At 34.8% G+C, this 23,342-nt stretch overlaps 1 protein-coding gene across 5 annotated transcripts in view; it reads left to right on the top strand.

The window, feature by feature from the left end:
• The window catches only part of CDON (cell adhesion associated, oncogene regulated), a 105,966-nt gene extending 84,158 nt beyond the window's left edge, over positions 1–21,808 (top strand). For all 5 annotated transcript variants that reach the window (XM_031960932.1, XM_031960928.1, XM_003764393.4 and 2 more), the window contains 4 exons: positions 210–487; positions 2,850–2,929; positions 18,037–18,290; positions 20,508–21,808. In XM_031960932.1, coding sequence (XP_031816792.1) covers positions 210–487; positions 2,850–2,929; positions 18,037–18,290; positions 20,508–20,677 — 782 coding nt within the window. In that variant the 3' untranslated portion in view covers positions 20,678–21,808. The remainder of the gene's footprint in view (positions 1–209; positions 488–2,849; positions 2,930–18,036; positions 18,291–20,507) is intronic.
• Positions 21,809–23,342: the final 1,534 nt, after the last annotated feature.

The raw sequence follows: 23,342 nt of genomic DNA on the forward strand, positions 1-23,342 counted from the left end.
TTATTATCTCTGCCATGCGCTAGGCATTGGATATAAGTACAAAATATGAAACAATTCTTTCTTAAGGGGAGAGGAAACAATTTGTACAAAGAAATTTATACAGCATAAATATAAATAAAAACAAATCCTGATTGGTTAGTCAGTTTCATCAATAAAATTTAGTGATACCCTTGTCAGCATCTTTTATTCTTGTCACATTCTCTTAACAGAATATGACCCACCAGGATACCTCTATCAAGGCTCAGATATTAATGGACCAGTGATGGAATACACCACTTTGCCTGGCACAAATCGAATCAATGGTAGTGTCCATGGAAACTTTATCAGCAATGGAACCCTCAGCAATGGCTGTCCACATCTCCACCATAAAGTTCCCAATGGAGTCAATGGGATAATGAATGGGACTGTTAATGGAGGACATTACCCTGGACACAATTCCCTTACCAGAACTCATGTGGAATATGAGCATCCTCACCACTTAGTGAATGTAAGAGAATTTCTACTTATAAGAAAATGCCTTCTATGGACAGCAAGGTGCCAAGGTATAGAAAAAGGGTCAGCATATCTTGCTTTTGGTCATGAAAGCACTGCATGTTCCCTTAAGTGGAATGTACTATAGACAGTATTGTAATCCAGGATACTCACCATTTTCTTCTTTATAATTCTAATTTTAAATTGTTAGGTACAAATTATTACAAGTTAATATATTTGTATTTAATAATTAAACTTTAATCTAGAGCATTTCTAGAGCATAGATTTTGGAGTTTATTCTTGATAGTCCACAAAAATGTTACCGGATACAGACCAGGCTAATAAATTTGTTTCACCATTTCTCCCCCCCCCCCTTATTTCCTGTTTAATATATTATCATCTCACATTCTTGACTGACATCCTTCTGTAAGGAAAGAAACAGCTGTAAAGATACTTTTAAAAAGTGATTTGGATCTACCTTGGTAATGAAAATTTGAAAAAGATAATTGCCATATTCTATATGAATTCTGACTACGGATTCATTCTCTTAGAAAATTAAATTTATTATATTACCCGTCATGAGTTCATATTGTCTATTTTGTCAGAAAATTTTTGAGTTACTTAAACTAAACATTCATATATTTCCCATTTTTCTATTTCAAGTAGAAGCTTCTATACTGATGATTTTGTTATAAGTTGTACCAAGCAAAATTTTAAGGAGATAACAGGTTTTTTTTCCCCCAAACTTACAAAAAATAAATTCTCTTTTAATAAGGCTGTGCTTTAAGCTTTGAATTTACATATTTATTTAAATATCTTTTTTAAAATCACAGATATGTAACCTAGATTTTTGTGCTGCGGAAAAATATTTGATTTGCCTAAATGCATCTCCTTTCTGAAAAGGAATAGTGATTTCACTATTGCATATTGAAACAGATGGCTTATTTCCAAAATTATCAAAATTTTTGTCACTTTTTGTTCTTAGAGCTACTGAAAATTGCCCAAGAAAACAGAAGACAGCATTAAAGTTTGATTATCACATGCTGTATTTCTATAAGGAATGGGCTGTTATTTGCTTTAGTAATTAAACCCAAGTAGTTTGGGTTTTTTGGAATAATACGTTGATATTTATGTGGTAGCTGCTGCAAAAGGAATATTTCCTTAGAAGTCTGTCTTTAATTTTTAAAACTTTTTAGTTTTTGTTGAGATTTTTTCCCTTTATTTTGTAAATATTTCTTCAGATTTGAAGGAGAATTTACACATACAGATACATATTACACACATGTATTTATAAATTAATGCTGACTTCATGAGTATTATATTGTTTTTAAAATTTAGCAGCTATAATAATATAAATGGTTAATTTCATTTTCTGAAGCTCTTATAAATTTACATAGGCAATCTGAAAAGAACATATTTTCTCCTACATTTGAAAAAAGTAATTCCTGCTTCTAATTGATTTAGAAGCCATGTGCCTCTGAGAGAAATTTGAGGCCTTATATTCTACTTCAACCATGACATTTCTCAGGCAACTAGAATTGAAAAGTATTGTTCTTGAACTTTCCCCAATCTTCAAGAGTTGATTTGGGTAAAGTGTAGTTCAGCCTCTTCCACTTGTTTTATCATTGTCAGTTTGACTTTTTCATCACAAAGTAGAATTCTAACTCTAAGCTTAGTCCACCTCTTAGAAGCATTTCCCACTCTTGTCATCATGAATGCAAAGTAAGTATTTCACAATGAGGTATGTGTGAATCTGGTTGTTTTGCTTAATTGCTGGGCAGTTTCTGCCAAAAGCAACACCAGAATATTACACTCTCCTTCAAATCATTGCTGGCTAGTAATCTCCTCCATCTGGAAAAACATAATGTATTTCAAAACTCTTATAGTCAGAGGAGCCAAACTAATCATAATAATTATAGGAAAATGATGATAGATTTTATCTTGTGACATCACGTGAACAACATACTTTTATATCCAATCTCTCCCAACTGAGATCACATGAAATTCTTTCATATATGTTTGAAAAGTACAAGTATAGAAAGTGATTATTAAATGTATTTTGGCCACATTTGATTCAAAACAAAGAAAAGAGATGATCATATTCTACCTTGTACTTATTTACTTTTTTACAAGTATAAAATACTTGAGAAAATACTCCATTTAGTTGTGGAATACTATTTTAGTATTATATAAAAGAATACCACTTTATAAAATCTCAGCAGTGAAGGAGATTTTTTTGTGTAATTACCGAGTGTCACTCTTGAAATCTGTCTTATGATATTATATTATCATAGACCTGTTTTGTAGATAAAGTTGAGTTAATGACTCATTATCTTCTTTTTTCATTCCTCTTTCCTTCAACTGACTTCCTTACCAAGAGCGGTGGAATGTATACAGCACTGCCCCAGACTGACCCTTTGGAGTGTGTTAACTGCCGTAATTGTAGAAACAACAACAGGTAAGTAAGTGCAAATGTGTATACATAAGTATGAATGTAGAGTCTAGCTTATTTTCCTTTGATGATGGAAACTTTTTGAGGTACTGCAATGGTGAAGTTTCTTCTGGTTAAAAGTCCAATGCTTCTTTAACTGTGCCTCATTGTCTGTCCTTCCTGTATTTCCAGAATGTTTTGCAGATATAAAAAGATTTTTCTGCAAATTACAAAAATATTAAATTATATTCTTTTCTTTAAAAATAATTTAATATAATTATTAGTACATTTTGAGAGTAAAGATTAGAGCATTTCATACCAAGGAAGCTTTATGGGTTATAATTTTATGATAACCTGTGATCATTAGTGTTGTTTAGTCATTTCAGTTGTGTCTGATTCTATGTGATCCATTTGGGGTTTTTCTGGTAATGGTACTGGAGTGATTTGGCAATACCTTCTCTAGCTTATTTTGTAGATGCGGAAACTGAGGAAAACAGGGTTAAGGGCCTTGCCCAGTTTCATATACATTTACTAGTTAGATGTCTGAGACTGCATTTGAATTCAGTTCTTCTTGACTCCAGGCCCAGTGCACTATCCACTATGCGTACCCCTTGCCATTAGTGTAGATACTTATTTTTTATATTGCCAAGATTCGTCTTTCTATTTTGTTTTGCATTCTTTGACATACTTGTTCCATATTTAAATCTTTGAAAGCTCTGTCATTTAAATCTGTAATAATGTTGTGTAGAATTGTGACAAGTCATATTTTCTCTAATCCTGTTTCCAGCTTTATCATTGTTCTAAGTTTGAATAGCATTGGACAATTAGGAATGTGTTATAATAGTTATAGTAGTAACTAGTATTTATATGGTGCCTACTATATACCAGGTACTGAGCCAAGCACTTTACAGTTCTCATTTGAGCCTTACAACAACCTTGAGTAGTATGTGCTCTTATTATCTGCATTTTACAGTTGAGGAAACTGATGCATACAGAGAATTTTTATCTTCCTGACTCCAGGTCCCATGTTCTATCCCCTGTGCCTCCTAACTTTATGATCTTGTGCAAATGGTAGTTTATTCATCTTACTTAGTGACTGTGTAAGAAGAAAAAAAAATTAAAACAGTGAATTTATTTTAAAACCATTTTATAGCTACCTTCTTGCCTTTTATTAATTTTAATTTGGGATGTGATTACTGTCTTACTTGGTGCATCTGAAGATGGGGCATTATCTTACCATTTGTAAATAGGTGATCTTTTTTTAATCCTCTTCTTTTCAGCTTTTCTGCAGATATTTATACTATTGACCATTTCCTTCTGGATTCTTTTCTCTTGACTTCAGAAACTGATTTCTCTTGGATTTTCTCCTGCCTCTCAGATTGCCTCTTGGTTTGATCTCATTTTTCAACTGACACTGCTCTCTCTCTCTCCAGATGATCTCCTAATTGCCATATTCAGTGTCCTTTACTTAATCCTCATATTTATTGACCTTACTTTGATGATGTTGACCACTCTTTCCACCTGATAATTCCTTCCCCCTGGGTTTGTGTAACAGCACCTTTTCTTGGTTCTCTATTTGATTATTTCTTTTCAGTTTTGTTATTGGATCACCATCAATATCATACCTCCTAACTGCGTATGTATTTTTATTTTAGCTTCTTTGGTTGTACTTTATCATTTCTTTTAAATTTTTTTCATTTATTATTGTTTTCAAAAAGATAGTTTTCAACATTCACCTTTGCAAAACTTTATGTTCGTGTTTTTTCCCTCCCTTTCCATCTTCAACCTCCCCTAGACAGCAAATAATCCAATATAGGTTAAACATGTGCAGTTCTTCTAAACATATTTCCACATTTATCATGCTGCACAATAAAAATCAGATAAAAAAATGAGAGGGAAAAAAACAAGCAAGCAAACAACAACAAACAAAAATGGTGAAAACACTATATTGTGATCTACATTCAGTCCTCACAGTCTTCTTTCTGAATGCAGATGGCTCTTTCCATCATAAATCTATTGGAATTGGTTTGAATTACCTTATTGTTGAAAAGAGCCAAGTCTGTCAGTGTTTATCATCACATAATCTTGTTGTTGCTGTGTACAGTGTTCTTTTGATTCCACTCAACTTTACTTAGTATTATTTCATGTAAATCTCTCCAGGCCTTTTTGAAATCATCCTGCTGATTATTTCCTATAAAACAATAATATTCCCATTACATCCATATGCCATAACTTACTCAACCATTCCCCAACTGATGGGTATCCACTCAGGTTCCAGTTCTTTGCCACTACAGAAAGGGCTGCTACAAACATTTTTGCCTTTGCTGACACATATGTTGCAGACTGGGAATGAGATAAATTGGAGGCAGAGGGAAGAGGAGAGAGGTCAGATAACACAATGGTCTCTCAGTCAGCGAGGCCAGAGAACAGTAATGGCCTCTCAGCCTCCTTGTATCATCCTCTCACAAGAGGAGATTCTGCAGGTTTGGGTTGAATCTCTAGCAGTCCCTGTCAGGTGGGTTCTGTGACATAACACATGTGGGTCCTTTTCTCTTTTTTTATGATCTCTTTGGGATTCAGACCCAGTAAAGAAACTGCTGGATCAAAGGGTATGCACAGTTTGATAGCCCTTTGAGCATAGTTCCAAATTGCTCTCCAGAATGATTGGATCACTTCACAACTCCATCACCAATGTATTAGTGTTCCAGTTTTCCCATATCCCCTCTAGTATTTATCACTATCTTTTCATATCATCTTAGCCAATCTGAGAGGTTTGAAGTAGTACCTCAGAGTTACCTTAATTTGCATTTTTCTAATCAATTGTGTTATCATTTTAGCATACCTGTTCCCCAGATCTCTATAGCTAGTCCTAAATTCTTTACTGAGTTCCAGTTCTTCATTACCCTATTACCTATTTATTATTATTATTATTATTATTTTAATAGCCTTTTATTTACAGGATATATACATGGGTAACTTTACAGCATTAACAATTGCCAAACCTCTTGTTCCAATTTTTCACCTCTTACCCCCCCCCCTTCCCCTAGATGGCAGGATGACCAGTAGATGTTAAATATATTAAAATATAAATTAGATACACAATAAGTATACCTGACCAAAACGTTATTTTGCTGTAGAAAAAGAATCAGACTCTGAAATATTGTACAATTAGCTTGTGAAGGAAATCAAAAATGCAGGTGTGCATAAATATAGGGATACCCTATTACCTATTGATAATTTCATACTAGTTTCCTATAGGCAGCTCAGAATTTCATATGTTGAACATCAAATTTGTTATCTTATGAGAGAAATCTATCCTTCTTTTTAATGTTGAAGATACCATCTTGGAGTCATCTTGGACTCCTCACTTCTTACTCTCCTGTCATTTCCAATCAGCTACCCAATCTTATGGATTCTATCTCTATGTTCCTCACAACTGTCCCTGTTGCTACTTCTCTACTTGATCACCTAAGCTCAGGATTCATCACCTCTTCTTTGGATTAGTATAAGACCTTCTTATTTGGTCTCCTTTCTTATAGTTTCTCTTTTCTCTAATCCATCCTTCACACTTTGTCAAGAGTGATATCCTGAGCTAATGTATAAATGTCTAACTATGCTCTTGCTCTTTTCCCTTGCTCTGTAAACTCCAGTGGCTCCTTATTTCCCTTATGGACAAATACAAGCATGTCTGCTTGACATTTAAAGTCCTTCTTATTCATTATACATTTTCAGCTTTTTTATATGTTCCGCACCTTCATTTATTTTCTGGTCCAACCATACTGGCTTTCTTGCCATTATTCACTTAAGATATTCTATCTCCATATTTGAAATGTTCTTTCTCTCCTCTACCCTTTAGAATCTGTAGTTTCCTTTAAAGGTCAATTCAAATACTGCATCTTACATTAAGCCTTTCTTGATCCTCTACCTGATGATGAATGCCTCCTCTCCCAAATTATTTTGTCTTTTTTTTTTTCTGTATGGATGGGTACACATAAGTTTCTTGATAACTAGATTTTTATTTATGTCTTTAACTAGCATAGTGCCTCTCACATAGTAGGCAATAAAGATTTTCCTTTGATTGATAAAAAGCAGGGTTTTTTCCATCTTCCTTTTCATTTTACAATTCTTTTGATTATTTTGCAAGACTTGAAGCAAAAAAACATTATTACCTTTTATATTTGTTTTGTGTACTGCATCTCTGGTCAAGAATCTGTAATTTTCATATTTTAACTTGTGTTCCAGAAAAACAAATCTTTTTTTTTTAATATACATCATTTTCTTAACTAGTTATTCTCTTCCCAAATTGCCTTCTCTTCTGAATCCCTTGATTTCAACAGGCAGCAGGAATGAAAACATCATCTTTGTTTTAAGTTATCATTCTAACTTGAATGTTGGAAATTTAGGGCAAGGTAAAAAGGGACAGTACTCTTGTCTGATGAAGTATAAGGGAATTATGTTTAAAAGTAGATTTAGTCAGTACCACAGATGTGGCTTATCTTTAAGGGATAGTTCTGTTTAGTATTAATACATAAAAATAAATTCCTAAGAGTAATGTGCAATGACACGGCTGCACAATCAGTATAAATATATCTTTGCAAGTAGCTATTACTCAAACAGGAGCCATGGATTGAATAAATAATCTTTTTTGAATATGTTCTTTTCATTCTTTTAAAATTCTTTTTGTTGTTGTTGTTTTTTTGGCAACATAAGAATTAATCAGAGCTTGTTCTTTTTTTTTTTTTTTAAGTCTGATGCCTCCTCCAGTCAACTCTTTTTTTATACTCTTCCCACCTTCCTCTTTACCTATCCCTTATCCTGGAAGGTAATAAAAGTATCTAGGACACGTAAACTAAGTTTTAGTTTTCAGCTACATAAAGGTTGAGTTCCTGGGATTGATGCTGGATCTGGTCCCATTTAACATCATCCTTGATAATCTGGAAGCGAGAGTAAACAAGACACTAATGAAATTCACAGATGATAACTGAATTGGGAGCTCCCATCAGGAAGGAGGAAGAAATTACATCAGACTTCCTACAATGATTAGAATGGTATAGAAAATGACCAAGCAAAGATCAGCCTGGAAAAATGTATAGAATTCATCTGAGAAAAAGCAAGCAGCATTATGCTGCTGTGATATAAAAATGAAGTGTAAACAGACTTGAAAGAAGATAGTCTTGGAAAACATCAACAAGAAATGATCTTCAAATTTCTCTGTAATGACAACCTAAAAAAAGTCATTGTCTCATTGGACTGGGCATATTTAAAGAACACACATATCAGTGAGTCAGTTGATAAACATTTATTTAATATCTTCTTTGTGTTAGTATGCTAAGCACTGGGGATACAAAGAAAGGCAAAAGTTACACGGAGAATAATAATCAACAGAGAAAATAATCAACAAAGCAGAATCACTAGAATTAAGCTAAATGGGTAGACAAAGATGAAGGAGAGCATTCCTGTATGAGAAGCAGCCAATGAAATGCTTGGAATTGGATATAGAGTATCTTGTTCAAAGAACAGCAAGAAGGGTAGTGTCATTGGATCAAAGAGTATGTAAAAGAGAATAAAATATAAACTCAATTTATCCCGAAGGTGATAGAAAGTCACTGAAGTTTATTATGTAAGAGCATAACAAGGTTAGACCTATACTTTAGAAAATCATTTTGAGAGTCAAGTTCAATACTTGGCTCCCTGTCTTTTTCCATTCCCAAAATCTAACTTAGGGACTTGAGCTTAACATGTTGATGTCTACTCAAATACCTTTGTTTTATAGATCAAGTACCATTTCCTTCACTAGATCTTTCTTTCTTCAACAGGTTCATGTTCTCTCTGCCCCATCACTGTTTTTTTTGTAAATATACTCGATATTCTTATGTGTGAAGATAGTATATTTTCCCAGTAGAATGTAAATTTCCTGAAATCAGGAATTTTCTCAACTTTTGCATTTACATCTTCAATACCTAGCATAATATCTGATATGTAATATGTATGTAAATAAATGCTTATTTGTTGAAATGCTTGTTGATTTCAACTGACTTATATAACAGTTTTCATATAACATCTATAGGGAAAAGAAGAGCAAAGCTACCTAATCAGTCAACATTTACCAAGTGCCTACATTGTGTAAAGCTATGTGCTTGACAGTGGGAATTCAAATACAAAGAATGAAATAATTCCTACTTTCAGGGAGCTTACATTTGAATGAGGGGAAAAAACTATGTATAAAAATGTGTGTGCATATACATTTTATATATATATATATATATATATATATATATCATAAATATAATCAATCAACACATTCATGAATAAATGTATGTTTATGTATACATAAAAATGTGTGTGTATATGAGAAATAGTTAAATACAAGGTAGTTTGTGAGGCATTTGAGGGAATCAGGAAAGGCTTCATGTGGAAGATTGTATCTGTGGTGCATCTTAAAGGAAAAGAGGGATTCTATAAGATTCAGGGAAAAAGAGAATGTGTTCTAGGAATGAGAGATTAGTGAGTCACAAAGACAGAGAGTAGAAGATTGTGAGTGAGAGAGATCAGATCAGTTTGACTGGGTCACAGTGCACAAGAAGGGAAGGAATGTCCACTAAAGATAGATTCAGGTTATATAGGGCCTATAAACTAAATAGAGGAGTATCCTAGAAAGCCACTGGAATTTATGGAATAGAAAAGTTCTGCACTTCTGATTCATTTCTCTCCTGGCACTATTTTTGACTCTTAAATTTTTCTACCCTTACTACAACTACTACAACTACTTTTCTCCCTCCCTCCCTCCCTCCTATCTCACCCTAGAGATACCTGTATCCTTGCAGCCCCCTCCTTCAATTGGCAAGTCCCCATAGGGAGTCTCTGTTTGATAAAATGCCTAGACTGGACTTTTATGCCCATGTAGGACATGATTCTCATGTAGGTGCCTTTCCTCGACTTTTATGTTTCATCTGTCTTTTGTATGGTGAATTCCTTCATTTGTAATTTATATATATGTGTATATATATATATATATATATATATATATATATGTATGGCATATAACAGTATAAGCTTTTTATACATGCTAAATCTATTTATCTAAGACTTTGCAGTGTGTAAGATGAACTTGAAGAGAAAAAACTTAAGGCAGGGAGGCTATTTTGCAGGCTACTGTAATAAATCTAGATGAGAGCTGATAAGAACCTGAACTAAGTTAGTAGTTGGGTGAGTAGGGAGAAGAATTGTGTGAAAGAAATGATATGGAGGTGGGAACAGCAAGATTTGGCAAGTGATGGCATATGTAGAGTGTAGAAATGTGAAGAATAAAGAATAATGTTGAGATTATGAACTTGAGACACTGGAAGGATGAGGAGTCTTCAAGAGGTATAGGGAAGTTTGGAAGAAGAGTGTTTGGGGGAAAAGATAATTAGTTCAGTTTTAGATGTGTGGAATTAAGATATTTCCATGATATACAGTTTGAAATAAAGAATTGAGAATATACTCAATAAATAAGTAACAAATATACAGAGTATTTTATTGAGTGTCAAGGGCTTAGAAAGATGCATGGTCCATACCCTGAAAGGAATTTGTCATTTGAAAGAAAGATATCATGGATAAATTTTATACTGTATATGCGTAATAATGTCGTCTATTTGCAGGTATTTTCAACCATGGTACCCAATTCAGAAGAGATTTAAAAGTATAAGTGTAGTCTTTTGAGATATCTAATATACTTGAGCAAGTACCAGAGTGCCTCATGTAGATTCTCTAATTGCCTAGTTCATAATCCTCACAGTGAATAACACAAAACATTCTGTTCAGAGGATGGGATGGGGAGCATTTTTAGCAAGAAGCCCACATAAACCTTAAGTCATTTTCCTACCTTCAATTAGTAAACCAGACTTCCCCTTTACTGTGTATTATTTTTAGTCCAGTGACTAACTGGACACCAACCCAAAAAATTCAGATGTATTTTGTAGATGTTTGCTGTGGGAATAACTTTGAACCCAGATATGACATATTATGCAGAATATGTGTGCAATTCATTCTTATACCACTTATTAATTTGGTTCTTTCAGGTTGTCTTAAGTGTAATATTTTGGTTATTATATGATCCTTCTCAGAAAATAAGAACTCTTTTAGGCAATTGTTTGGAATCCATATCAATAAAAGGATTATTGTCTCATGCTGCACTTAATTTAACCATATATATTCCAGACATAATATTTTTGTTCCTTTAGTAAATTAAATTCTTCTGTGTCTTTATCTAGTGTGTGACCTATAAATATCATCATTTTGTTCTGATACATTGACACAATTGAAATTGAATTTGTAAGGAACTCCGTTTGATTCATATTATTCAAGTAAATTAATATTTATTTGAGTGCCTATATGTTTACAGCTCAGAAAACTGAATGATTTTGAAGTTGTTGTATATGTTGAAAATTGAGTTGAAGTTATTTGAAATATCTGAATCAAGTTTTCCAGAGAAAATATTTGAAAATCTTCTATTATTCAAAGGAGCAATACACTTGTTCCCAAGGTTTGGAAAACAGTTATAACATAAGAAACTGTACCATAATTCAAGTTGTACTTGATTGCACTGATGCCACATATATAGATAATTTCATATAAAATTTCTGTATATTATTTTTAATCATTTATTACATATAAACAACTGACTACTTTATAAAATATTTTTCATGCATTGTAGAGTTTTCAAGGCCTGTCCAGACCTTTTTAGTTCTAGACAGTTAAACTTCACCTTTATTACCTGACTAAAATATTTTACAAGTAAACGTGTAATTTTGCAAGGCTGTCCTTGCAATTCATTTTTAAGTCTCCAATTTGGTCCTTTGATTTTAATGCAAGAATCAATTGGAAAGACTAAAGGCATCCCATTGTTAGGTAAGTTCTTGTTTTTCTGTTGAAATATCAAAAATTTGATCATCCATTAATGGTAGAACCTTCAAAAAGTTATTGTTTAATCTAAATATTTACTTTTTCAGATGGCTATACTGATTTCCCAGATATCTTTGAAATTGTGGCAGATATACTTTCTTTACTTAATTAAAACTTCCTTTTATAATAGATAATTTTGTTGCAGTTTAGATTCATGTCTTCCTAGTACCTTTCTATGTCTTCATGTTTCCTCATTTGAAAAGAAACAAGAAATAGTGTTGCAGAAGCACAGTAATTCATTGTTTCTTTAGCACTTGACAAAACACTAATTTTTCAGAAAGTTTTTCATATATGAAGACTAAAGCTGCTTTTTTTTTTTTTGCAGCTTCCACCCACTTCTCCAAATTCTGCCTTCTGCAACTAAGTGGAATAAGTTTAGTTCTTCTAGTTCTACCATCCCTTGCCTCTTTTTGTATCCTGGTATATAGATACCAAGGACATATTTAATAATTGTTGACTGACATTGATCATAGCTCTTAAAATACCTTGTCATATCCCTTCAACCTCTACCTCACTGTTTCTTCTCCTGGTTAATAGCTCCATTTCCTTCCATATATTCTCATAAAGATCGTCTCAATCCTGAATGACTTTCCTAGAACATTGTCAAACTTATAAATATCCTCTCTAAAATCTGGTATCTAGAACTGAAAACTACCAGCTGTCTTTGCAGGTGGACTGTTCCCTAACCACAGCTCTCTCTTTTTTGTACTTGCAAAAAGTTTATAATTTGTCAGACTTTTCATTTGTCTGTATTAAACTTAATCTTATTAGATCTGATCCAGCATTCTCATCTATAGCTGATTTTGGAATCCTGACTTAGCAATCAACATGTTGACTATAAATTCTATGTTTGTCCTCCATCTGTGCTAGTGATTCATAATTTTGGAGGGTTATGATACAGCAAAGGTGTAAAACACACAGCACAATAATTCTGAATATGGCTAGAACAAAATTAAAACATAATTGGGAATATTTAACAAAATAAAAAAATACAGTAAAACATAAGTGATGTTAACATGATTTTCTAAGTCAATATGTGGCTCACATTAATCATTGTACAGTTTAATGGCACAATTTCTATTTGATTTTAATACCATTGTCATATCATATTATTCTTTAGTCAGAAGATTCATACTGATAATTCCAAGTGTAAGTACTCTTTAGTTGATATACTTGTAGCTAAAATTAGTTTGCCAGGCTATACTCATTGAGCACCAAGTTATATATAGAATCATAAATAGCATAGGGTGACTGTCTTTGAGACAGTCAACTGCAGATTCCTTCCAATTTGACATCCAGCTATTAATGTTTACTTGAATCCAGATATTCAACCAATTCTGAAACTATCAGACTCTGTGTCATCTAGGCCATGTCTCTCCGTCTTGCCTACATCATTTCCTGATTTGTCAGTCTAATAACTTTATCATAAAAGAAAATAAAATTAGTCCTATGCCATCTGTTTGTCTCCATTAATAATTTTCACCATGGCTGTGCCAGGACATAATTTAAATAGTATTATTCCATCGACCTAATAATCTAGTTTCATATATTTATAAGGGGAAAAATCATCTAGTCTAGTGAAGACCCAAGGTCTGAATTTATCATGTTTACCTCCTTTTTTATCCCATTCCATTTCAGGACATCTACAATTATCTTCATTCCTTGATTTGAATTCTTTGTTGGAAATGTATGGTAAATTCCATTTTCCAAACATACAGTGTTATAAGACCCTACTCTATATAGCTAGAAGTCCCTTTTTTAAGAGGAGGGTTTAGCAAAGTATTCACCCATGCTTTCATTTTGAGCTGGTGCAAATAGTAGCTGATCTTTTTTTTTTTTTTTTTTTTTCCCTATTAGCTCATTTCCTCTTAATATTTTACTGGTAGTGCCTATGATGTTGATATTTGATATAGTTTACTTTTACCAAAGAGTCAATCTTTTACATTCTTTTTCTTTTCATTGCTTTTAGAATATATAGTTGAGGAAATAGCAAGAAAGATCAAGTAGTTTGTCCAGAATTGCATAGCTAGTTAGTATCAGAACCTGGGCTAGATCCCAGATCCCTTGACTGCATATTGTTCAATGCCTTATTTACTACCTCAAAACAGAAATGTCAGCTTACTGATCTGGAAGTCTTATGGTCAGTTTATATGTCAATAATGTAGGCAGAAGATCATATCAGTCACCCATAGAAATAGATGGCTGTGAAATTTTTCCAAATCTTTTCCTCTTTATCAAATTTTTGTGTATTAAACCATATACATGGTATGTAATACAGCAAAAAAAATTGTCTCTGGTCTTAAGGAGCTCATAGTCTAAGGAGAGAAACAACATATAAACAACTATCTCTGAAATTTATGTATGCAAAATAGATTGAAGATAATCAACATAGGGAAAGTGCTAACATTAAGAGGAATCAAGAAAAGCTTCTTATAGAAGATGGGATTTTTATTTAGAACTTAAAGTCAGGGAAATAGAAGAGAGGGAATTCTAGTCATGAGGGATAGCCAATGAAAATGCCTGGAGTCAGGAGATGAGTGTCTTTTGAAAGTAATGTTGGGGGAAAAAAACCCTCACATATCCATAAGATGTTACATTGCACCTAGATTACAAGAGAAATGAACATGCATGTGGAACTCTAAGCCAGTGGAAAGACTTCACAATGCAAACAGAAGTTTGTATATTTATGAAATTGTGACAAAGAGAAGAGGAGAAATAGAAATCTTTATCTAAATGGGAGTGGCAGAGGAGGAGAAATAATGAATAAATAACATGGCAAAAGCAACATTCTTCTTCCTTGGAAACTACTAGACTATGAAGATATGATGGTCTGCCTGCCTACAAAGATCCCAGCTGCACAAGCAGTTTACCAGTCTAGTGTAGACTGACACCTAGCTTAATTCTTAAAGAAACACAGGGAGTCTAGTTGGGGGTTCAAACAACAAATTATGTCAGCTTAGGGGAATGCTTCATCCTTAACATATTCATAATCTCTTGCATACTTTTAAGTCTAGTGTTTCTGAAAAATAGGACAACTCAAAAGATAAGTTCAGGGACCCCTTAACATTTCTTAATGGGAACAAACAGCAAGCCAATATCATTGCAGAATATGTGGGCAGAGAATAGAAGGAAGATAAGTGTAAAGAAACTTAAAAGGTAGGAGAGGTCAGGATAAGAAGAGTTTTGAATGCCAAGCAGAAGATTTTATATGACCAAGAGATAATAGGGAGCCAGTTGGAGTTTATTGAATGATATTGAGAGTGGAGAATGGACTGGAGTTGGGAAAGACTTGTGGCAGACAGGTGACATGACTTTCCCAGAGTAGCACAAGTAGTACCTGAGGCTGGGTTTGATTTCAGAACTTTCTGACTTCAAGCCCAGGGTTCTTTTCAGTTTGCCTCCAAGCTTTAGCCTACAACATTGTGGTGGGTGGTTTGGAAGCAGTAGGGAGGGAAGAAAAACACAAGGAGATGATAGTGAAGCTTAAGTGGATGTGTTCAAATAATGTATGGAGGAAGGAGCAACAAGATTCTTTTACTGATTAAATAGGAGAAGTAAGGGAGATAGAAGGTATAGAACCTGAGTGGGAACACTGACAGAGTGAAATCAGAAAAAGGAGTAGATATTTGGAAAAGAACAATAAATACAGACTACTCAACTGGTTTTTGGAAAACAATTTATTTGTTTGCCAGCTTTTCATCTTAAGATGAGGATACTGTAAGTATATGTTGAGGTTAGCTTCAAGCTCTCAGGTCACTTCTAAATCTGGTCTGGATTTTTATTGTGTAATATTCAGAAATTAAAATTGCAGCCATCCTATTGGACTAAAATTTTGTTCTATATATATAAGTGCCTGACAAAATTTTTGTATGTCAGACAACTTGCCTGAGTTCCAGGATTCTATTAAACATGTGGCGAGTGTTTTTTAGCTTGAATTAAATTTGGAATTTTTAATTAAGAACCTGGCCTATTGACAGATATCTCCTTTGTTTTTCAGGTTTAGGAATCTCTCCATATTTCCCATTTGCTGATCTCATAATCTGAACTAATAGAAAAGATCTAATCTCATTTGCCCAGATTCACTTCTTATTTTTCATATGCTGCAGTGACATGTTGGAGGGGAAAAAATCTGAGGATTCTTCATTTTTTCTTCCCTCCTGGCCCTGGTTCCAATGTCACTAGCGTATCTTGTGTGGTTATCATCTCACATACACAAATCAAAACCAAATTACCAAAACATTTTCCCACAAACTTTGCCTCTCCCTCCATTTCCAAGAGCATCAAACACAAGCTCTTAGACAAAGATAGCAGAAAAAAAGGAAGGCAGTGCTGAAGTGACAACTTGAAGTCTTCTAATAAAATTCAGTAATTAATTTTGCTGAAAATGATTAAATTGACAAGTTTTTTCTAAGTTTAACTCATTGTATGATCCCTGGGCAGTGTACTTTTGTTGCATCTTTCTCCAGATTCTTTAGTTTTGTTATCTGAGGCATTTGCCCTGTTCCTTGGGGCCTCATGACCCCACTGGCCTTGACCATTGGCTAAGGCCTCTTCCGTGTATATGGTATTGATAGAAATGCCAAAACTAAAGTGGAAGGAGAGTTGGTGCATGATTTTTTTTTGTTTGCAGATAACTGTGCATTCAGTGCAGCCTCTGAAGCTTAGATTCAACAAAGTATGGATTAATTCTCTGCCAGTTGTGCTAATTTTGGTCTAACAAGTAACACCAAGAAAATATAGATGCTCCACTAATCAGTGGGACCATCAGTCACAGCAAATAGAGAAGTTTTGAATACTATGGATAAATTCAGTTACCTTGGCAGTATATTATCTAAGTATACACATTGATAATGAGCTTGATGCACACACATTGCCAGAGCTAGCTCAGTATTTGGGAAGCTCCAAAGGAAAATGTGAGGGAGAAGAGATATCAGACTGCCTTTCAATCTGAAGATCTACAAAACTGTTGTGCTGACCTTGTTGTTATTATGCCTGTGAAATCTAGACAGTATACCAGGGCCATGCCAGGAAAGTGAATTGCTTTCATGTGAATTGTCTTAGGAGGATAGGAGGATATGATGATCACCTGTCAGGATGAGGTACATTGAGGTCCTTTCTCAAACTGACATGCCAGACATTCAAACTCTATTGCAGATTGTGCAACTCCAGGGGCTGGCCATTTTGTTTGAATTCCAAATGTATGCTTGCCCAAAAGAGAATTTACACAACGCAAATGCTCACATGATCAGAAGCAGCAATATAAGGGCACTTTTAAGATCTCTCTGAAGAACTTTGGAATTGATTGTATGGTATGGGAGACACTGGCACAAGACTATCCATTATGATATCCCTCATCAAAGAAGGTGCCGTGTTCTGTAGCCAAAGAAGAATTGCAGTAGCTCAAAAGAAATGTGAGATGTACAAATTTAGAGAATTCTCTCCCCTCCTCCTCCCCCAGCGTTCACACAACCTATTTATTTTTGCCTGAGTTAATGGTAGAGAATTCTGAACTCATAATGGTCTAATCAGCTACGGTTGGACACACTGACTTGACTCTAACATTGTGATGTCATTTTGGTCTTCTTTGAGAAAGGATAACAAGCAATTGAAAGGAGTTTTTTCATCATGTCTTCAACATACATCTTCCATCTTTCATATTTGTTACCATGAGTCTATTGAACTGAGACAAAGAGTGCATTTGTGACAAGCTATTAAAAGGTTCTAAATGTTTAAAATGTTGGAGTATTATTGACTCATTTGATTATTGACATCATGCTTCTTTTGTAATTGACTTCAGCTAAGATTTTTGACTGATGTCTCAAATTATGAATGTTTTTATAACTAATAATTACAGTGCTGTAACTATAAAGTGCCAATGTCTTGATTTCATAGTGTCATAAATTTAAAATTTAAAGTGACTTCAGAGGTTATATAATTAACCCTTTCTCATTTTACAAAATGAGGAAACTAAGGTCTAGAGAGGTAAAGTGATTTGCCTAATTTTATACAGGTAAGTAAGTGGTAAAGCCACTACAAACCCAGAGCCCCTAGCTCCAGGTTATCATCTTTGTGGCCCTTGCCAGTTTCATGTGCTCTTTCTCTTTTTATATACTGTTACACATAGAAATGTCTTTGCTGTAGCTCATGTTGGACACAACTGTTAACAGCTTACTCTGAATTAAACATTTTAGGTGTTTCACCAAAACCAAAGGCACTTTCAGCAATGGTTCCCTTCCTGTGATCCCGATGGTAGCACCTTATCAGCCAGATAGCTTAGAGATGAAACCCCTGAGTCACATGATGGTACCCATGTGCCTCGCCTCCACAGTTCCAGAATGTGGTGAATTACCTGAAGAGTGCATCAAGGACAAAGTGGTACCAGCATCCACCCAACATCCTTGCTGTCAAGAAAACATAAAGCAAATCAACTCAGACTGTACAGAAGGTGAGCAGAATTCAGCAGAGCTGAGGAAATAAACTTTGGATTTCTAAATAAAGCCTATTCTAACATATAGGTAGCAATATACCAGAAATTTAATTTTTGATTGGATTGGGGTATACATACTTTCAGAGATAGAATCATAAATATCTCTCAGAGGATTGAGTTAGGGTGTGATCTTATAACAAATAATAATCTTAAATATATCATAGTTGCTATTTAAACCAAAGACTATTCTGGAGAAGGTAGATTTTGGCGATAATGTGAATTGTATCTGCTCCTGTAATTTTTTCTTAAAGATAGTTAACTTGAGACTTTTTGAGATTATGCCTTCAGATAATTGGTATTTCTTTTTAATCCCCAACCAATTCAATAACTCAACAAACATTTTCTTTAAGTCTATTATGTGCCAAGCACTTGGATATAAAGCAGAAACAAAACAAAGCAAACAAAGAAATCTGTCCTTGTCTTTAAGAAATATACATTTTAAAGAGGGAAACATGATTATTAAAAAAATAGAATATATAAGATATCAGCAGAATAGGTGGAAAAGAGGAGAAACCCTTCAGCAGAAGGTTATGTTTGAAAGAATCTAGGGCTTCAGGGAGCTGGAATTCCAAGAGGAAGAGCATTCCAGGCCCTGGGAAAAAGCAGTATGAGAGCACAGAGAGACAAGATAGTGTCTCATGTGCAATGACAGCAATGAAGCTGACCTGGCAGGACTGCAGGGTGTCTGCAAAGATGCAGTGTATGAGAAAACTGAGAAAGTAGTAAGAGTCCAGACGGTGAAGAACTTTAAATACCAAACAAATGAATTTAATTTGACATTAGAGATAAGATGGAGTCCAAGTTTGAGTGGTTTAACTTGGTCAGATGTGCACGTTAGGTCACCACTGGCAGCTGTGTAGAAAATAGACTAGAATAGGAAGAGAGTTGAGCTTGTGAGATTCATTTTAGGGGTATTACTGGTAGTCCAGTCAACAAGTCATGAAGGACTTAGCTTAGAAGATGTCTGTGTAAATAGAAAGAAAAGAATAATGTACATGAGTTTTTATGAAGAAAAGAAACAACAGGATTTGGCATTGGGTTGTATATATAGAATGAGAGAGAGGAGTCAAAGATGGCACTGAAATTACAAATGTAGGTGGCTGGAAGGGTGGTGGTAGCCTAAACAGTAATAAGGTGAGCTGGGAAGATTTGGGGAAAATAATTCTGTTTTGAATGTATTGAATTTGAGATGCCTATGGAACAGTCCTGTTCAAATTGTCTAATGAGTAGTGGCTCTGAGGGACTGGAGTTTAGGAGAGACTAGGGCTAAATATATAGATCTGGTAATCATCAGAATAGAGATGGTAGTTGAACCCCCATGGGAACTGGTGAAATTATGAAATAAGAGAAAGAGGAAGTGGAAAAGAATAGAATCTTAGACCATCATCCACAATTAATGAACACATTATGGATAAGATTTAACAAAGGAAATTTTATATAGGTAGAAAGTACAAACTAAGACAAAAGAGGATCATGGAAGCGCCTAGCGAGGAGAGAGTATCTAGAAGAAGAAGCTGATCAATTGCAGCAAATACTGCAGTGAGGAGTGAGAGAAGACCATTAGATTCGGCAATTAAGAGATCATCAGTAACTTTTTTTTTTTTTTGGCTGAGGCAATTGGGGTTAAGTGAATTGCCCAGGGTCACACAGCTAGGAAGTATTAAGTAAATGAGACCAGATTTGAACTCAGGTCCTCCTGACTTCAGGACTAGTGCTGTATTCACTGCACCACCTAGCTGCTCCTATCATCAGTAACTTTGAAGAGAGCAGTTTCTGATGAATGATGAGTCAGAAGTTAAATTGGAGAAGAAAGGAAAAGAAATGGAGGCATTTAGTGTACATAGCTTTTTCAAGGGAAGTGAATTACAAGTTCTACTAGAGATAAAATAGGATCTAGTGGGGGAGAGGGTTAAGATTGGGGGAGGTCTGGATGTGTTTGTAGGCAAAAGAGAAGGAACTAGTAAATATAGAGAAACTGAAGATTAGATCAAGAGTGGGTTTGATACTAGGGTTGATCAGCTGTAGAAGATGGGCCATATTGGGATTAAATATTTTAAATGACCATGCTTAACCTAATAGTCTATGGTTCATATCCCTTCATTTGTTACTCTTGAGTTATTGAGTATGCCTTGAAGACTTTCCCTTTTCATATTTCTTAGTTCCTTTGCCTTCCAGGAGACAACTGTCTGCATTCTGAAACGGAGAATCACGTTTTGAGTTGGAGCTCCCTTATTTTGCCATCTCTTTTCAAGGGACAACAAAGCTGTGAAAAGACAGCTTGGTCTAATGCTGATGTTACAGTTGACAATACTTCAAGGGACCTTCGACAATCCCAGGAAACCTGAATGTGTACAAGTGACTTTGTTCCCACTTCAAGCCAGTAACTGCACAACATGGACATGGGAAGGGACTACAGAAAAGACATTAATTCAAAACAGAAACAAAGTTATTATTTATTTTCTTGGAGTAGTATTGTCATTTGAATGTATCTTAAAATGTTTGCCTTTTTATATTATTTATGCCTTGAAAAATTTCCTTCCCCATTTCCTTTTCCCTCACAGTGCAAAGCAGTGTTGTTCTATATAGTTTTAAAAGAATCTGAAAGCCAATGGAATTATCCCATATTTTCCAATAACCTTAATTATGGGAAGAATCCATTTATAGAGAATCTTGATTGTTGGCAGTTAGAGCCAGGGCAATTGCACAGGTATTTTGAAGTTTGCTGCCAGTTATATTGTTGTCAAATGGAGAGCTATATAATTGATGAGATATTTTTGCAGCAAGATCTGGGGACACTCTAAAGTCAGTCACAGTTTAGTGTTTTATGAAGGGACCCCTTGTCCTGGTAGATCTGGCACACATGAACTGTGAGAGTGCTGATCACTCAAATATTGGAATATTGAATTGCTTTCTATAGTTGAACACAAGTCTGGTTGCACTTTCTAGGTAGGCATCCAGAAATGGACTAGGAGGAACAAGAACCCTCTGAATATTTAAATTTAGTAGACAGTAAGATGCAAGATTTCTCTTCCCCACCCCCACCCCCCAAAAATGGTGACCATTTTGAAAGGATAGAAAGAAAACCAAACTTTGCAAAGTGGATTTGAGAAAAGACCATACAGTTAAAGAAGGGGAGGGAGGAATGTAATTCCTTTCTAAGGAAGATCCTTTAGCCTGATACATGAATTGAGGCCAAGGTATACCACTTTATCTAAAAGAAGACATTTTCCAATTCTTAGTATGGCCAAATGCCTAGAAGGTATAAGTAGTAAAGGAAAAGAAGTAGCCATCAGGAGCCAACCCTATTCGTTGAGGTGGGAGAAGTCAGGTTGCAGGTGATTTGTTGATTCCTACACATTCTTTATAGAGATGTCATCTTAGTAATAAACCAGCATCTAGGCAGGGGTCTTCAAACTATGACCGAGAGCCAGATGCAGCAGCTGAGGACGTTTATCCCCCTCACCCAGGGCTATGAAGTTTCTTTATTTAAAGGCCCACAAAACAAAGTTTTTGTTTTTACTATAGTCCGGCCCTCAAACAGTCTGAGGGACAGTGAACTGGCCCCCTATTTAAAAAGTTTGAGGATCCTTGATTTCTAGAGCTTTAGGCAACAAGGCCTATAAATCTTAGTTACTATTGCCTCGGGGTATTTCTCCCTCTTCCTCATTTAGAAAGAAGAAAATTGTTGATAAGCATCTTCCATAGCAAATTTGAGTCAAACTCTTGTAGAATGTTGTTCCTAGTTTAAAGTTTCATATCCCTTGGGGAGGGGGAGAGGAGATGGGAAACAGAAGGTGTCCTCTCTTCATCAGAGACTCTCATTAAATGTTTTCTAAGTTGAATTAAGTTGTGCAAAGTTTTATGCTATAAGAAGGGAAAAAGACTGGTTCTAAAATGACAGCATATCTAAAAACAGTAATGTATTAAAAATCTGTCTATACAAATGCATAGATATTTCTATAAATGTCTATATATTTTGTAGGTAGAATCTCCAGTGAAAATGTTTTGTTTGATTTTGTTCACTATGCAAGAGTTATTCCCAGTAGAAAATAGTTATTGCAGTTTCATGGTAGGGCAGTTGGGGATATTACTGGACAAATAGGTTCTACATTCCAGATGTTCATGTTTTCAATATGCTGGGTTTATTCTTCATGGTCCTCAGATTCATTTAGTTTTGGTTAGGGATGGGCACCCCCTTGACTTCTTGTGCCTAGCTGGGGACAACCTCCTATAACACAGAATATGAAAACAAGCTCCCTGTTTTCAAATTAATCTGGTGTGATCTTGTCAGAATAGGATACTAGAGAACTGCTAGAGGGCTGTGGAGTGAATGCTTGTTGGCAGCCATTGGGGTCAGTTTGATTCAGAAAACTAGAAGTGGATTAGCATGAGCCGAGGATCATTTAACTGCGTTAAAAGAGTTAAGTTTGGAGATGGGATTTGCCCACAAGGGGGAGAATGCTTGAACCTACCTTGTTAGTACAATCTCATCATGGACTGCTTTATTTATATTATTAATAACACTGTTTTAAGTGTTGTCCTTTTTATTGTATTTTATTTATAAAAAAATATATATATATATATATATAATTGCCTTTATGTTTAGGACTTGTGAGTTCTAACCAACCAATGGACCATTGTGAGCCTGTAAATCCTGCACAACTCCCAAAATAACTGGGAGCAACCTATTACATTCACTTCTACTTTAGTACCATTTCGCCAGGAAATAAGATGATACAATACAGAGGTTATTTTCTTTGGCATCATTGGCCAAAATTTATAAAAGATCTGATCTGATTGAGCTGTTTGCTGTCACCTATGTTTTCTTTGGCCCATGCTGTTCTTGCCTGAGGCTTTGATTTCATTAACGAAAGCACTACTCTATATCCTATGTTGATAGAGCTGTATGCTCTATTGCCTATTTATTTGCTGCTCATTCCTTGCACACTATGAAAAATTAGATTCTCCCTTGTATACTTTTTTATATGTACTATTAGGATTTGAAAATAT

This window comes from Sarcophilus harrisii, chromosome 3 (genome assembly GCF_902635505.1).
Source record: "Sarcophilus harrisii chromosome 3, mSarHar1.11, whole genome shotgun sequence".
Lineage (NCBI taxonomy): Eukaryota > Metazoa > Chordata > Mammalia > Dasyuromorphia > Dasyuridae > Sarcophilus > Sarcophilus harrisii.